Source organism: Scyliorhinus torazame, chromosome 21 (genome assembly GCF_047496885.1).
Source record: "Scyliorhinus torazame isolate Kashiwa2021f chromosome 21, sScyTor2.1, whole genome shotgun sequence".
NCBI lineage: Eukaryota > Metazoa > Chordata > Chondrichthyes > Carcharhiniformes > Scyliorhinidae > Scyliorhinus > Scyliorhinus torazame.
The window spans coordinates 100,848,859-100,865,949 of NC_092727.1; the positions used below are offsets into that span (position 1 = coordinate 100,848,859).

Below are 17,091 nucleotides of genomic sequence, written 5' to 3' on the forward strand. Positions count from 1 at the left end.
TCGAGAGCACTAGGAGCTGCCCCAATATTTCTGGCAATTCTGCTGTAGGGGAACCAATGCGAATAGCCATGTTTGATTTATTTTTCAATTTTAAAAAATCTTCTCAGCCCTCTTAGGAGAAGTTCTTCATGAGAATGGGCCACATTAAGAACTCTAGGAATTCACCATTGGTCAGTAAAAGTACATAGGCCTGTATTTCAAATATAAAGAAAATTCACATACAAAACGTGGAGTGAGATATGGTGATGCTTTTTTAAAAAAATAGAAATTTAGGGAGATTATCATGGCAGTGAACAACGGGTTTGGGATGGATACAATTTTAATGAGCATTTTGTGGTTTCCTTTTGATTTTTGTGTGTTCTCTAGCTGGAGAATCTATATTGATGTCTATGCTGACACCTAGTGGATTTTTAGCAGCACATATTTCTCGTTTCATTAGATGTTGGTTTCTATAGAGCTGTTTATATTTTCAACAAAAGTGTGTTTTTGGAACAAGATAACACAGATGTATAGTTGCAGGGGAGAACTGAATTGTGTGATTTTCATTTTACCAAAAATTGGCATTCTAGAATTAGAAATAGTTCTGCAGTGCAAGAATGACCTTGCATTGGCCTTGGGACATCCCAAAGTACTTTGCAAACAAGTTATACTTTTGAAATGTACTTGCTGTTGTAATGTCAGAAAATTCCACGCTTAACCTTAATTCCACAATGTCCCACAAACGATCAGGAGAGAAATGGTCAGTTATTTGGTTTTATTGATATTAGTTGAGTGATAAATATTAGCAAGGAAACCTGGCAAATTCCCTTACTTTTCAATTCTCATTGGATCTTTTACAGTCACCTGAACAAACAGATAAGGGCTTTGATTTAACATCTTTTCCAAAAGGGGGAATCTTCAGCAATGTAGTATTTCCACACAAGTTGTCAGACTGGATTATGCGCTCAAATCTTGTGGTGGGGGCTCTAATTTATTACCAACTCACGGTGGGGGGGGGGGGGGGGGGGGGCGGAATTAGAACCACAAAAATTTTTGGAAAAGACTGCCTACGGAAGAGAAACTGATGCGTTTAATGACATTTAAAGCAGAAAAAGATTGTTCGTGATTATATAAATATCTAATGTTGCATTAATATAAAAGCATATTACTGCGGATGCTGGAATCTGAAACAAGAAAAAATGCTGGAAAATCTCAGCTTTGACGAAGAGTCATCGGACTCGAAACATTAGCTCTTTTCTCTCCCTACAGATGCTGCCAGACCTACCGAGATTTTCCAGCATTTTCTCTAATGCTGCATTGCTACAGTTCAAAGTTAATACGTTAGTTTTGGTCTCCAAATTCTCTATGCTGCGATTCCTCGAGAACTCAGCCTGCAAATAGTTTTTTATGCGCAGTATGCAAGTCATCCTAGACTGAAGTTGGCTGCGTGAATTTGGTTCAGCCGAATGTTTGATGTGACTTAATCAAGGAGATTAGCCTTTTTTTTTTATTTTAGAGAAAAGCTAAGTACTGCGGATGCTGGCGATCTGAAATAAAAACAAGGTGGTGGAAAGACTCCATACGTTCTGGCAGCATCTATGGAGAGGGAATTAGAGTTACCATTTCGAGTCCAATATGACTCTTCGGAACATGTAAAAGAGTCATAATGGACTTGATATGTTAATTCTGTTTCTCTTTCCTTGGATGTTGCTTGACCTGCTGAGTTTCCCAGCATTTTTTATTTTGTACACTTCTTGGCGACACTTGCTTTCATGAGTGGTCATGCTGCACAGTAACAATGTATGTGCAGTATGTCCTAAATGGGGAAACGGAAGCAAAATGATTACTTCTGGAATTGGAATGCTTATACACTTTTTTATTTAAAAATGGATCCAAAATTGACCACATGGGTAAAGAAATTCTGCAATATGTTTTGAGATATAGTCTTGTTTATCATGTGATTATCTTATCTGGTTAAACATAGGTCATTTGACTGGGAAACATGAAAGGCACTTTTCCATATCTGGCTGCCCATTGTACCATAATCTCTCTGCAGACGAATGTAAGGTAATGTAGACTCTACATTATATTTTGAAACATATCCAGATATCGACTCTACTTCAGATTACTCTTAACCTCCTTTTTTGTTAGATGTGGGAGGCAGGTATTGGGAAGTTAATTATTGTAACCACCTTGCCCAACATTTCACATAAAAAACCTCTTTCACCCTCTGCTGCTAGTTTTGAGATTGCCTTGTGATTGTACATGCCATTATTTTGTGGTTAGCGCAATTAAAATGATGGGTTTTAAACACATATCAGTAAAGTCTAGTTTGAAGCCATGGTGACCAGTAAGCGTGAAACAGTGGCATTTCTTCCAAAATTGATTTTATTGTGTATTGTTTACATATGCATATGCTGAAACTGGTGGCTAGTTAGTTCAGCTGGCTAGATGGTTAGTATGTGGTTCAGAATAACACCGACAGTGCGGGTTCAATTCCTGTTCTGGTGATGATAGACTTGGGACGTGCTTCTTCACCCTGCTGCTGAGAGGGGAGGGCATTGGCAAACCGTAGACTTTGAGCCTTTTCTTCATCTAGTGACACATAAGGCAGGCAAAGAAAACGTTTGTGTCTGTTTCCATGATTAGTTTTCCTGGAACAGGTTGCTAATTTGTTGGCAGAGGCTATAACCTGAAGGGCGTCTATCCACATCAAGCATGGCTGACCACGAGACTGTGCTACTCTTAACTGCCTGCAGTAGATGTATTTGGAAGGATTTGCAGGTTTATAATCAACCTGTTGAACCACATTATGGACAGACTTTCCTTGACCATCAAGTCCTGGAGTGGAACTCGAAGCTGGAGCTTCTGGCTCAGAGGCAGGGGTGCCACAACATCTCCCAAAGGCAAACCACCACTAATTTAAAGAAAAATACGAAGGGCTCGGGATGAAGCATCTGCAATGAACCAAGGACCTGCCCTTCAGACAGAGCACACAATGATGAATAGCTGAAAAATTATGGACCTCATTTCAGTCATACATATTTTTCTCTTGCTCTACAATAAAATCTTAAATAACTTATTGTGGTGCCCATGCACTGTGCCATAAAATGATTTGAGAGTTCATGCTTGCACTTGTGCCAAATTATCCATGTTATGCAAGGTCATGAGTGCTAAATAAAAAGTTCTTGATGCTTAAATAGCTGTTGATAAAGAGTTGTGTGCTAGAATAATCTTTCAGGTGTATGTTCACATGATAAACATCAACTGTTCAGCCAGATTTATAACGCTGCTTTTGAATCAATGATAGAAACATAACTAAATCTACACTAACACTTTTGGAATCCACCTTTCCAGAGCTGGGAGAACCACTACCAGTACTGTCCAAAGTCTGACTTCTTAAATGAGAGAACTGGAAGCACAATTGGAGAAACCAGTAATGGTTTGGGCCTGGCACAGGGAAGCTAATCAAATTAATATAATATCAATAATTTTACTTTAGTTTCTCCGAACTGTTCCGTAGTTCAACCTTTCTAACTCAGTCAACAGTGTGGAGGTGGTGAAGGGAGAAAAATGAAGATGTTTGTTATAGATGAACATGTAGATCTAAGTTCACAGAGTAGCTGCATGGCCCTTTTCTGTGCTGTGTATGTTTGTGTCCAGCAGAATCTGAATGGGCTTCATTTAAAAAAAATCATTGAGCTTCAGTAATTAAAGAAGAGTTGAGATCTAAAATCCTATTAAAGTTTGCTGATATTAATTCTGATTCAGGCTGTTTGATAAAATATTTAGATACCAGTTACTCGGCCTTATGCCCAACTTGCTGCACTTACATTAATCTGGTTGTTTCTGGGATTTGTAGAGGTTAACTGCTAATTTTCTGGCGGTCCTTTGCAGGTTAGAGCTCAGCAACGTGAAAGACAGATTGATGACAGAGCATTATCACAGAGACAAGACGAAAACAACAGACATGCAACCAGGCATCAGGCAAGTTCAAATTATCGCAACAATTGGAAATATTAAGAAAGAACTGCATTTACATTGTGTCTTTCACTTCTTAAGGACAGACAATTATTTTTTCAGGCCAGTGCTGTTAAGTAGCCAATTTGCTCTCAGCACGGTTCCACAAATAGTAGTGAGATGCATAACCAATTTATAAAAAAATTTCAATAAATTTAGAGTACCCAATTCATTTTTTCAATTAAGGGGCAATTAGCATGGCCAATCCACCTACCTTGCACATCATTGGGTTGTGGGGGAGAAACCCACGCAAACACGGGGAGAATGTGCAAACTCCACACGGACAGTGACCGAGAGCCGGGATCGAATCTGGGACCTCGGCGCCGTGAGGCAGCAATGCTAACCATTGCGCCACCATGCTGTCCCTTAACCAATTAAATTTAACGTTACTGGAGTACTGGACGAATAATTCAGAGAATTATTCAAATCCCCAAATTCAGCAAAATTATTTGTAAAGTAAAAGTGACCCTGAAGCTGTTATATTGTCATATGTTGCAATTGCAGCTGACAATACTGGACAAGTCAGATTCCAACATGAAACCAGGCTTGATAGATCTTTAACAGTATTTTTAAACCGTGCAGTTAAATTACTGAACAAATTCACAGGAATCTACTGATGAACGAAACATTTAGGCAGCACGGTGCCACAGTGGTTAGCACTGCTGCCTCACGGCGCAGAGGTCCCAGGTTCGATCCGGGCCCTGGGTCACTGACCGTGTGGAGTTTGCACATTCTCCCGTGTTTGCTTGGGTTTCATCCCCGCGACCCAAAGCTGTGCAGGGTAGGTGGATTAGCCATGCTAAATTGTCCCTTAATTGGAAAAAATGAATTGGGTACTCTAAACTTTTTTTAAAAAAAATATGAAACATTTATTAAACAAGATAAATGAGCTATATTACACCAGACACACAGGATAGAGATATCTCAATACAAACACAATAAAATGATTCAAATATTTACTATTCCTTCTATGCAGATATCTTTTTGCAGATGCATACAAATTCGGAAAGATATAACAATATATTATATCTATCTTATACTCTCCAAAGTAAATGACAGGTGTGACCATAGCAGATTTTATGGATTGCTGAACAACCCATCCAGATGCTTATTACACTGTGAGCCACCACGTATCACTGAATCTCCGTTGAGTGTTTCCAATCTCCGCAATTGAAGAGCTTGCCGTAGAATTATCTTTGAATGTCGCTTCCACTGAGACATCCTCAGCCAGGATGCACCTCTAGGGTTTCGATCTCACCTGAGATTCCTTTCCTCTGGAAATCTGCGTACACTCAAACTTCGCCTTCCAAGCACACTTTCGTCTTTGACGGTGTCAAACAGAACACCACTTATCCAAAAAGGGTATCTTTGCCTTTACAAGTCATCAATCTTCACCTACTCTCTTGGATCTTCAGACTTCTCTCGAGCCCAATTTGCTTCACGTTTGCTCCCACAGCGCGCTCTTTAATTCAAAGCTTATTGCTCTGTGCTTTTTTCTCATCTTTACTTGACGGTATTTGTTTCTGATCTCTGCCCTTCTCCGTTATATGGGAGTTCTACTGGAGCCTGTTTCTGCCCTTTTCCTTAGTTTAAGATCGTCTTTATTTGGAACTTTTCTCCCCTGTCTCCCTCCCATCTCCTGCTCCATGAGATACCTCTTGAGGCATTCCTCTTCAGGTCACTTTGGCCGGTTCTCACCTAAAGAACTAAAGAAACAAACTGCACATGGGTGCAGGGCTGGTTTCCGGCCTGAAGATGAGAGAAACCACTAACTCCACATGGGTGACCATTCTCTGGCTGACGCACACGCAGAAAACGGGAACACGAGAAAGCCAAACTGCACATATATGGCCACTTCCCGGCCAGCGCATGTGCAGAGGCCCTAAGCTCCGACTGTCGATTTAAAGTTAGCATCGTGTTTTGTCTCACATAAAACCCCAAATGGTTCACTGATGTTCTTGAGGGAACAAAACCTGCCATCCTTAGTTGATTGCTTTGTGGATGATTCCAGGAGGAGGTAAGGGTGGGAGAGAAGAGAAGGTGAGTGAGATGGGGATGAAGAAGAGGATAAAGAAGGAAAACAAGGTGGCCAGATAAGAAAAGGATGAACGAGCAGGGATGGATTGAACGTTTGGGGCCAAAGAGGACAGGAGAGGGTCAAGGGTTCAAGGGGATGGGTTGGAAGGTGCACAGATTGAACCAATGAAGAGTATAAGTGGGGGCGAACCTGGGAAAAGAGGGGGAGAGAGGAGAGGGGTGAAAAGGGGGAGAAGGGAGGTTGCTAATGATGGAAAATCTATTCAACAAGGAGTGAATATTGATATAAATGGATCAATGGAGGGAAAGGCTGCAGATACCGAGGAACAGGAAATTAAGTTGACATAGGGGGATGGATTGAAACATAGTCCAGCCAACGGTTGGGTGAAGGGAAATAAAGCCAATCCAATGGGCAAGGTTGGTGTTTATGGTGGACAAGAAGATTATTTTATTGGGGTTACTTCCAACAAGGAGTGTATTGTGAATTGGAGCCAGTGGAGCTGCTAATGGTCACCTAAATGTGGGGGGAAATTAAATTGATTTGAGATTGACATGAGAATTGGAAATGCATCCCGCTTAGAGAGCAGATTGAGAGGAGATAATATGTTGAATGGGTGGTACCTGTCAGTGGGGCTTGCAGCCAGTGGGTCAGGGAGGCTCACACAAATGTATATTAAGCTGATAGGAGAAGGAGTTACAATGAAAATGGCTTATCAAAGAGGTCATGTTCCGTCAGTAGAAGTCATAGCAACTGCTCATGGGTTGTTGCAAATGCGCAAAGCTTTGGCTACATGTTAATTCCTTTCCTGACAATCTTTGAGGGTAATTAGGAAAGCACAAAGATGGACATTTCTTAATGTGAGGATGCATATCATGTAAAAAATTAAACCTGGATGTATAGCTATATTTTGATATAACTTGGGGTTTATTTAGCTTTGGAAGTATGATTTACTCATGGATATCGAGCTGACCTCATGTTTACACATTAGTTACACGAGAATTCAATCGGGGTGATGGGTTATTTTCAGTGAAGTGGAGAACGGAGTAGTAAAGTAAATCAGTTTTTAAGTGGTGGTAAATTTGAAAACTTTGCAGGAACTTGAGGATCATCAGGATGTAGTAATTTTTGATAAATAAGACTAAAAGCTGTTTGCAAATTGAATGAATAGGGAAATTAAAGGTGGAGTAATGCTGTCACAGTACAGTTAGGCAATGCAGAATTAACCTTGCAGCACCGCTGACCAGAACAATACAATTATAATGTTGCAATCACTTGATGTTTTTAAAATAAAACAAATTTAAATTTAGTTAAATGGAACTAAAGATCTAATGATTAGATTTGATATTTTAAATCTAAAGAGAAGCTCCGGTCTTCACATGTCAGGTTAACATATAGGGAATAAAACAGCAAATGCTAGAAGTAAAAGGGATATCAACCATCATTAAAGAAACACACATGTCAATGGCCAGGATTTTGCAGCTCTGACACTGGTGGCTATCATTGTAGATGGGACAGGAAAATTTGGAGAGTCTTTGATAATAGTTCTCTAAATTTCCCTGTGATGCTCTTCGGTTTCGGGCTGAAAAATCCCGCTCGGTGTTTTGAATGTTACCGTTAATCTAAAGACTTTCTAGCCCTTTGTCTGAGGGTGGGGTGGGGGTTGGAGGAATGAAGAAAGAACAAAATAAAATTATAAACTGTCCTTCCACATAGAAATCAAAGGAAAGTGTGTAACATGAAGTTCAGTGGGCAAGTGGAGAAAAACCAGCATTCGTTTTAAGTTTAAAAATTCCATTGGTTTGAGTTAGGATTGGAAGAAAATATTTCTTGTGGATCATCGAACAATGGCCTTGAGTTTGTATTAGTTGCTATAATCTTCCATGCCTGCCAGTAGAGGGTGCAGCAATAAGCTGAAATCTTGAACAGTTGGCATGTGTATTTGTGACTGTTCAAACTATTGCAACAATGCAGGGACTTGATCTTGGGGGATCATTGTTTTAAATAAGTTTACAGACCGCAGCAGGTGACATTGTGTCAGACTTGGTTTAGTTGGTAGCATTTTTGTCTCCAAAACAGAAGGTTGTTGGTTCAATCCCAGTCCAGAGACTTGAGCACATCTTATAAGGCGCCACTTCAATGGAGAGCTGAGGGACTGATTCACTGTCGGTGCAATCTTTTTGGGTTAAACTAAGGCTCTTTCTGCACTGCAGGTGGGTTTAAAAGATCCCATGTACTATTTGAAGAACAGGAAAATTTTGTTCTACCAAAATTTTATAGAATTTTCAGTCTACTTCCAGTTTCATTAGGAAGGATTCAATTTCCAATTTACTTCAGTTTGCATGAAGCTAAACAGTAATTAGTAACATTCAGCAGTTCCTGTTTACCAATTGGATTTGTTCGTAAATGGTCTAGGCTGTTGCAATGTCCTAGTTTACACATTGCAAATTGAGACAGTTCAGAATCAAGTTTATTTTCGCAGCAAAGATAAAGAAAATTAGCAAAAGAGAAATTTGTGATAAGGTAGACCATTGTCTCAAGGAAGGGGAAAAATTGGAAATTAGATTGGAAGATGTATTTGCAAACTAAATAGCGTATTAAATCAAAGAACTAAAAAACAGTTGTTGGGTATTTGAAGCTTTATTGCAGGAAGGACATAAGACAGTTAAGTTGAATGGCTGCGCTTTTTCCTTGTGCTCGCAGTTTTTTCTCAAATTACCTGTGCAAGGTTCAACAGGTTCATTTTTTCCAATAGTGTAAGATTCTGACAGGACTAGACAGACTGGATACAGGGATGATGGTCCTCCTGGCTGGAGGAATGGGAAGGGGATCTTGAACAAGTGATCACAGTCTCACGATATGGGATAAGAGGTTCAGGACTGAGGTGAGAAAGTTTTGTACAGGGTGGTGAACCTGTGGAATTGTGTACCAGGGAAGGCTGTGGAGGCCAAGTCACTGAATATATTTAAGAAGGAAATAGATTTCTAGACACGAGAGGCATCAAGAGTATGGGGAGAGAGTGGGAGTGTGGCATTGAGGCATAGGATCAGCCATGATCATATTAAATGGTGGATCAGGCATGAGGGACCAAATGGCCTACTCCTATTTTCCATGTCTCCAGTAACATGCGCACTGTAAATTTTTATTTTTGGTAATTTTAGACTAGTTGGATAAGGAATGCACTAAAATGTACCTCATATTTTCAGGCTCCAACAGAGAAACAGTTGAGATACAAGGAAAAGGTGACAGAACTTCGAAAGAAAAGGAATTCGGGATTGACCAAAGAGCAAAAAGAAAAATATATGGTAAGATTTCTGTAAAAGTTGCCTGACAGATTTTATTTCTTCAGGTGATAGCTGAATCTATTTCTTGCTGGGGTGAAGATCATCTTGTACAAAATGTAGATACTGTGACATTAATCCTAGCCAGAGCGATCACAGCGGCTACCTTAATTATAGCACTATGCTTACAATCTGTCAATTTCCAAATATTTCCTCATGGCTCTCTTCCATTTAGACCAGAAAATCTGCAGTGTAGAACAGATAATACATCTTTATCCTCACAATTCTTATCATAGAATATACAGTGCAGAAGGAGGCCATTCGGCCTATCGAGTCTGCATCGGCTCTTGGAAAGAGCACCCTACCCAAGGTCAACACCTCCACCCTATCCCCGTAACCCCACCCAACACTAAGGGCAATTTTCCATGGCTATTCCACCTAACCTGCAGATCTCTGGACTGTGGGTGGAAACCGGAGCACCCGGAGGAAACCCACGCACACACGGGGAGGATGTGCAGACTTTGCACAGACAGTGACCTAAGCCGGAATCGAACCTGGGACCCTGGAGCTGTGAAGCAATTGTGCTATCCACAATGCTACCGTGCTGCCCCAACAGGTCATGGCTGCAATTTCGTACAAGCATTTCCTGAACATTACTAACCATGGAACCAGTGTGACGTGTGTTTATTTTTGAACTTGATTAGTGTTGGCATAATCATAATGATGCCAACCAGGCTACGTTTCATTTACTAAGTTCTTTGGTGGCGCGAAAAAATAAAAGTCAGCTATCAAATTTAGATCAAATGTGAATATAAAGAACAGATTTTTGGTGTATTGAGCTTCAGCTAATTTGCAGTCCTGGGTAAGTTGAGGCTGCATGGACAAGTTATTCCTTTCTTCCCAAGTATCCTGCTCATACATTTTACTGAAATAAACAGTAAGATTGCAATAATAAAGCTACTCAAGTGCTTTTTAAGGTGAAATATTACAAAATAAACACATTTATTTTTACACAAAGCCATTTTTGAACATATCTATCTCATCCCCTGTTTCTTTTTCCCTTCCCTATTACACTACTTTTTGACTTGAATTGGAAAACATTCTAAAAAGGTTTCCCTGATTTGTAATTCCAACTACTAAGAAGTTCAAGGCAAGAAGTTCTTTCTTTATAAGTTTGGATGATTTTATGTACTTGATTGTTGATCCAGTTGGCTGGTTTAAAGATATACGCTTAACAAATACTGGTAGGAAAATAAGCCATTATTAAGGAAGACTTAATGCACTTAGAAAGCATAATATAATTAGAGCACGTCAACATGGTTTTACAAAATGGAAATCTTGTTTGAAGAATTTACTTTAGCATTTTTTATAATCTTTAATTGTCACAAGTAGGCTTACATTAATACTGCAGTGAAGTTACTGTGAAAAGCCCCAGATACCACATATCCGGCACCTGCTCGGCATTACTGAGGGAGATTTCAGAATTTTGAGTTTTGAGGCTATGTTGGCATAGACAAATGATTGGTTCACAGGCAGGAAACAAGAGGGCATCACAGTGGCGCAGTGGTTAGTACTGCTGCCTCACGGCACCGAGGTCCCAGGTTCTATCCCGGCTCCGGATCACTGTCCATATGGAGTTTGCACATTCCCCGTGTTTGCGTGGGTTTCGCCCCCACAACCCAAAATATGTACAGGGGAGATGAATTGGCCACGCTAAATTGCCCTTAATTGGAAAAAATGAATTGGGTATAGAATCATAGAATTTACAGTGCAGAAGGAGGCCATTTGGCCCATCGAGTCTGCACCGGCTCTTGGAAAGAGCACCCTACCCAAGGTCCACACGTCCATCCTATCCCCATAACCCAGTAACCCCACCCAACACTAAGGGCAATTTTGGACACTAAGGGCAATTTATCATGGCCAACCCACCTAACCCGCACATCTTTGGACTGTGGGAGGAAACCGGAGCACCCGGAGGAAACCCACGCACACACGGGGAGGATGTGCAGACTCCGCACAGACAGTGACCCAAGCTGGAATCGAACCTGGGACCCTGGAGCTGTGAAGCATTTGTGCTATCCACAATGCTACCGTGCTGCCAATCCACCTACCCTCGACATTTATTTTTTAAAAACAGGCAGGAAACAGATAGAGGTAACTAGGGCATTTTTAAGTTGGCAAGCAAGGATCAGCTACTTACAATCTATATTAATGATTCAGGCAAAGAGTCACAATCTATATTAATGATTTAGGCAAAGAGACAGAAGGTGATGCATCCAAGTCTGATGACGATGCAAAGCTCGGTGGAAATGCAAGCTATGAGGAGAACACAAATAGGCACAATATAATAAACATCTATCTGCAGCTGTTCATTCATTTTCCAAGAATAATGGATTTGTTCACGTACCTAGACCTATAAAAACATTAAATGACTGAAAGGGGTGGGGAACTCCAAATTAAACTGAGCAAAATAGCTGAAAAGCATGTTTAATCAGCTGCTTTTGTTCTGTTTGTGCATGAGCAATCAGTATCCCAAGTATGGTGGTAAATTTGCTACTGCAAAATTTTCATATGTATGGATATTTGTGACATGGCCGGTCTTCAAATTCTTTCGAACGAATATATCTATCAAAACTTAAGGAAGCCCGTTTGTGAGTAAGAACATAGGCCGTTTAACTTTGTAAGTCTGTTCTGCTATTCGGGTAAATCATGAAGTCATTTTGATTCATCTGCCTTGATTCTATATCCCTGAATACTCTTGCCTAATAAAATCTACTACTCCGAATTCTGGTTCTCATGTATATAAAACAAAATTGCGTAACATTGGCAGTGTCAACTTAATTATTAACTTAACAACCTTGGTTGTGGAGCATATTGTTTAGACTATATTTATCGGTGTATCAAAGATGCTTTGCTGAAACTTTGTAGCGTTTCAGAATTCAGCTATTTATACTACTTAAATATTAATATTGTACCCGTTTTGATGACTGTTAATTATGCGTGGAATATTTGTGTGGTTCTTAAACCCACAGGAGCACAGACAGATACACGGAAGCACGAGAGAGCCACTCTTGGACAACCTTACATCTGATTTTGACTTGGAATTATTCCGGAAAGCTCAAGCACGAGCCTCCGAGGATCTGGTATGTCAGTTTATCATGTGCTTTATCCATGGCACTGTTAAAGTAGAAAGATTGTTGTGGATGTAAAAATGGTGTTCAATAATATGCATTCATATTCAATTCCATTTCACTTAATTATCCATCCAGAAATCCAAAAAATATTACCTATCAATAAATAATAGAATAGATAGTATTTTGAAGAATAAAGGGATTAAGGGTTATGGTGTTCGGGCCGGAAAGTGGAGCTGAGTCCACAAAAGATCAGCCATGATCTCATTGAATGGTGGAGCAGGCTCGAGGGGCCAGATGGCCTACTCCTGCTCCTAGTTCTTATGTTCTTATAAGAATGGTGTCATGGAGGTTGTATCTTTACACAATCGCTTTCTAGTTTGAAATTTACAGTCTATTTGTCGTACTTAAAATTAGTTTTGCGTTTTAAACTCTGATCAATGACTTAAACCGTTTCAGATTCTTCAGATCTAAACGTTAATGGTTTTTGTTGAAAATTTAACAAGAGAAATTGCTGAAAAACAAAGGAATTGTTGCCTCTAATTTTCTATGGGGGGAAATTGGTCACCGCACAGTAGAGTGTAGCAATATTCTTTAAGATTTTTATCTTTTCTGTTGATTTGAAAAATTGTTTTTGTTGAAATAATTAGTATTGATGTTACTGAGAAAAATAACTTGTAAGAGCTACTGAGTCTAAACTGAGAAAGAGAGGGGCGGCACGGTGGTGCACTGGTTAGCACTGCTGCCTCACGGAGCTGAGGCCCTGCGTTCGATCGGGGCCCCGGGTTACTGTCCGTGTGTAGTTTGCACATTCTTCTCGTGTCTGCGTGGGTCTCACCCCACAACCCAAAGATGTGGAGGGTAGGTGGATTGGCCATGCTAAACTGCCCCTTAATTGGAAAAAATAATTGTGTGCTCTAAATTTATAGACAAACAATAAACTGAGAAAGGGAATCATTTCCATAATTATGTTGCATGTGATTACTAGGATATCTGGGTTGAAGATTGAATGCCTGATGGTGCTAACTTTGTTTCCTCACATGATTGGGTTTGATCACCAACATCAAAGAAAAAACAGATGTTAATATTAACTTTAATTCTTTAAGTTTTAGATCATGAGTGCCACAATGGGTATTTTTTCACCTTGAGACCATGATATAAATCCAGCCATGGCTGACTGACATTATCCTCTGTTGCCTGCAAGAATATCCTGTAAAATGAGTTTAAACAGTTTCAAACCAGTTTCCGCTAACCACGGATGACCGTAATTCAATGCCAGGTTAGCATTAAATTAGTAATGCTGAGAATCCAAAAGAAAATGTGATGGGGAATCCGTAAAACACACAGTGCTGCATTGAGAGGTTTAGAACCAGGCATTAAAGCTTTTACCCTGTAACTTTGAGCACTTGATACTGACACTAGGTGGCAGCGTTGATGGAAAAATTCATGAACAAAATGCACATTTTAAAAAAAAATTCTTTGATTCTAGAACTGAATAATAGCATTTGCTACTGTAATTTCTTTTACACTCCAACTGGTTGAGTACAGCTTTTTTTTCTGCCTTCAGGAAAGAAATCAAAATTGTGAATGCAAAGTTGTTTCCTTCTATTCTCTGGTGTAGCACACTGAAAGCATATATTACAGTAGAACTTGTAATTATAATTGTTCCTATTCCCATAAAATGTGAGACTAACATGTCAGGTACTGTGACCACAGATTGGGCCGTACTTGAAATACAGCGTCAATTTTCTTTCTTTACTCTAGGAGAAGTTAAGGTTACAAGGCCAAATTACAGAAGGCAGCAACATGATTAAGACCATAGTGTTTGGTCGATATGAGTTGGATACCTGGTACCATTCTCCATATCCTGAAGAGTATGCTCGCCTAGGGAGGCTGTACATGTGTGAATTCTGTCTCAAATATATGAAAAGTCAGACCATCCTTCGCAGGCATATGGTAAGTTATTTGTCAGCAAAAACAAATAATTAAATTGACTTAGATTTAATTTAATGATAATTAAACAGTGCAGCGTGCTTTGTAAGAGACAAGGTAGTGATTTAAAATTCTGGAACTGTACACTACATGGGAATAACATTGCAATGGAACATGGAATGAAAAATTAATTTCTATTAGCAATTCAATATTACTTTATGCTCACAAATTGTTTTAACAGTTATTGTATATATCGATTATCATATATGAATTTAAGTGACAGCTTGTAAAGTATGGAAGTTAAACATTTTCTATGGCATCCTGTGTGCATGCTGGTTAGATTCTTTTTCAAGCTGAACAGAATTGCCCAAGGAATATAGTGGCAGCTGTTCACATCAAGGTGCTCAACTGAACAGCAGTAAATTACCGACCTGAGACACAGATTCAGTCTTTCTTTTCGGCTGAAAGCATCAGACCTTTTAACCAGTTACGTGTATCAATTTGTTTGTCTGATGGAAATTTTTGAATACCTCAATTGTTAATTGCTTGCAGTCATCTGTCCTAACAGATAGACAAACAAACAGACCTCCTCTGGAATTCCTGGCCAAATGAGCAATGTGCATGCTGTTTCAACCAGATAATCTAAACCTGCAGTTAGCAGAATTGAATTGACAAACTGCATGTCACAAAACAACTTTCTTAGGATTTAATTTCTGAAAGATTTCTGTCTTAAGGGCAGCACGGTAGCATTGTGGATAGCACAATTGCTTCACAGCTCCAGGGTCCCAGGTTCGATTCCGGCTTGGGTCACTGTCTGTGCGGAGTCTGCACATCCTCCCTGTGTGTGCGTGGGTTTCCTCCAGGTGCTCCGGTTTCCTCCCACAGTCCAAAGATGTGCAGGTTAGGTGGATTGACCATGCTAAATTGCCCTTAGTGTCCAAAATTGCCCTTAGTGTTGGGTGGGGTTACTGGGTTATGGGGATAGGGTGGAGGTGTTGGCCTTGGGTAGGGTGCTCTTTCCAAGGGCCGGTGCAGACTCGTTGGGCCGAGTGGCCTCCTTCTGCACTGTAAATTCTATAATAATTCTATTTAACCATTAATCAGGAATTAATATCATTGGTCAAATAGTTAATCAGAGAAAAAGTATAATGTTATCTATGTTGTATCTTCTCCAGTTTTTTCCAACAATATCTGTAATTTTGACTGCTTAGAACTGCTTTTCAATTTGGTAGATAAATTCTGGGCCGGATTCTCCGTTGCCAAACGCCGAAATCGGGACGTGCGATCGGGCGGAGAATAGCCCCCGATGCTGAAACCACGGCAGGCGTCGGTTTGACAGCGAATCCCGATGCTCCACCTCCTCTGACACTACGGCATTGCGACGCATGGCGCGCGTAGTTGAAACCCCGTTCGCATCTCATTAATGAACCCACCCGCGATGCTCCACCTCCGATGGGCCAAGTTCCCGACGGTGTGAAATGAAAAATGAAATGAAAATCGCTTATTGTCACAAGTAGGCTTCAAATGAAGTTACTGTGAAAAGCCTCTAGTCGCCACATTCCGACGCCTGTTCGGGGAGGCTGGTATGGGAACGGGTGGTGCACGTGTGCTCTCAACAATCATGAACCTGGCGTAGTGGCTGCTGAGAGGGCATATGTACAGTGTCCTGCACCACCATACTTCGCCGACAGTCGTGCCGCTGGCCGGGGGCTTATGCCGAGCTGGGGAGAGTAGTGGGGGTTGGCCAGGAGATGGGCTGTGAGGTTGGGGTGGATGGGTACGCAACACCATTACCACAGCCGGCAGGGCAACCATGCGGCTGTGTATGCCGCTGACAGCCCGCCAAAAACCTGGTTCCCTGGGTCGTATAGGTGACCACCGCCCCAGCCGACCCAAAAGCTTTATGGGAGCTCCAGCACAACCTGTTCCATCTTTTCAGCTGCAATCAGTGTGTGGGGGTTTCTAGTTTAAGCACGGCTGCAGCTTCAGCCCTGCGAGTGTCAATCGCGGACTCGGCGATTCCTGCACCATTTTCCATGTGTTCTGCTGGTGTTCCACACGGCGCCGGTGCTAGCCCTTCACCGGTAGCGTAATCGGTGCGGGTCTGGTCCCCATTTTTCTGTCGTGGTACTCCGCGGATCCTCTGTTGGCATCAGCACTTGGACTCGGGAATGGAGAATCCAGCCTTGTATTTAACATTTATTGTCGGTTGGGTATAAAAATGACTGAAATGAAAGATTAACATTGGTTCGAAAACAATTAGCACAAGATGGAATATTGTAAATTTTTAATCTATATTACAAACTATATTTTTTAACCTTGTCTAGCTGTATATAGTGTGTAATTATTCAGTTGTGAATGTTATTTTTTGATTGGTTGCTAATAGAAATTAGTATTGATATTAATTAATTCCTAAGAGAAATTGTGGAAATATGCTCGGGTGCATTTATTTTTGAAAATGAGTCATATCAATCAAGTGTCACAAACTGCAGAGCCTCCGCTGCTATGGCATGGTCTGGCCATCATTTAGTATGTCTTGTTTGTGTTTTTAGGGCACTACCTATCTATTTGGGCAACAGTCAAGGGAGTCTTAAAATTTAGCTCTTGAAATGTGCCCGTAAGCAAGCTGTGAAATAATATTTTGTGTTTTGCCAATGCTTGTAATGATATAATTAAGGAGTCAGCTTATGCAATCCCTCAGGATCAAGGATGA

General features: G+C 40.6%; 1 protein-coding gene across 7 annotated transcripts in view; it reads left to right on the forward strand.

Annotated features, from left to right (window-relative positions):
- Positions 1 to 17,091, forward strand: part of kat7b (K(lysine) acetyltransferase 7b) — a 90,776-nt gene that overhangs the window by 37,211 nt on the left and 36,474 nt on the right. For 5 of the 7 annotated variants that reach the window (XM_072487134.1, XM_072487135.1, XM_072487132.1 and 2 more), the window contains 5 exons: positions 1,964 to 2,046; positions 3,877 to 3,966; positions 9,241 to 9,339; positions 12,348 to 12,458; positions 14,211 to 14,402. In XM_072487134.1, the coding sequence (XP_072343235.1) occupies positions 1,964 to 2,046; positions 3,877 to 3,966; positions 9,241 to 9,339; positions 12,348 to 12,458; positions 14,211 to 14,402 (575 nt within the window). The remainder of the gene's footprint in view (positions 1 to 1,963; positions 2,047 to 3,876; positions 3,967 to 9,240; positions 9,340 to 12,347; positions 12,459 to 14,210; positions 14,403 to 17,091) is intronic. The other 2 variants (XM_072487136.1, XM_072487139.1) reach the window with 1 other exon arrangement.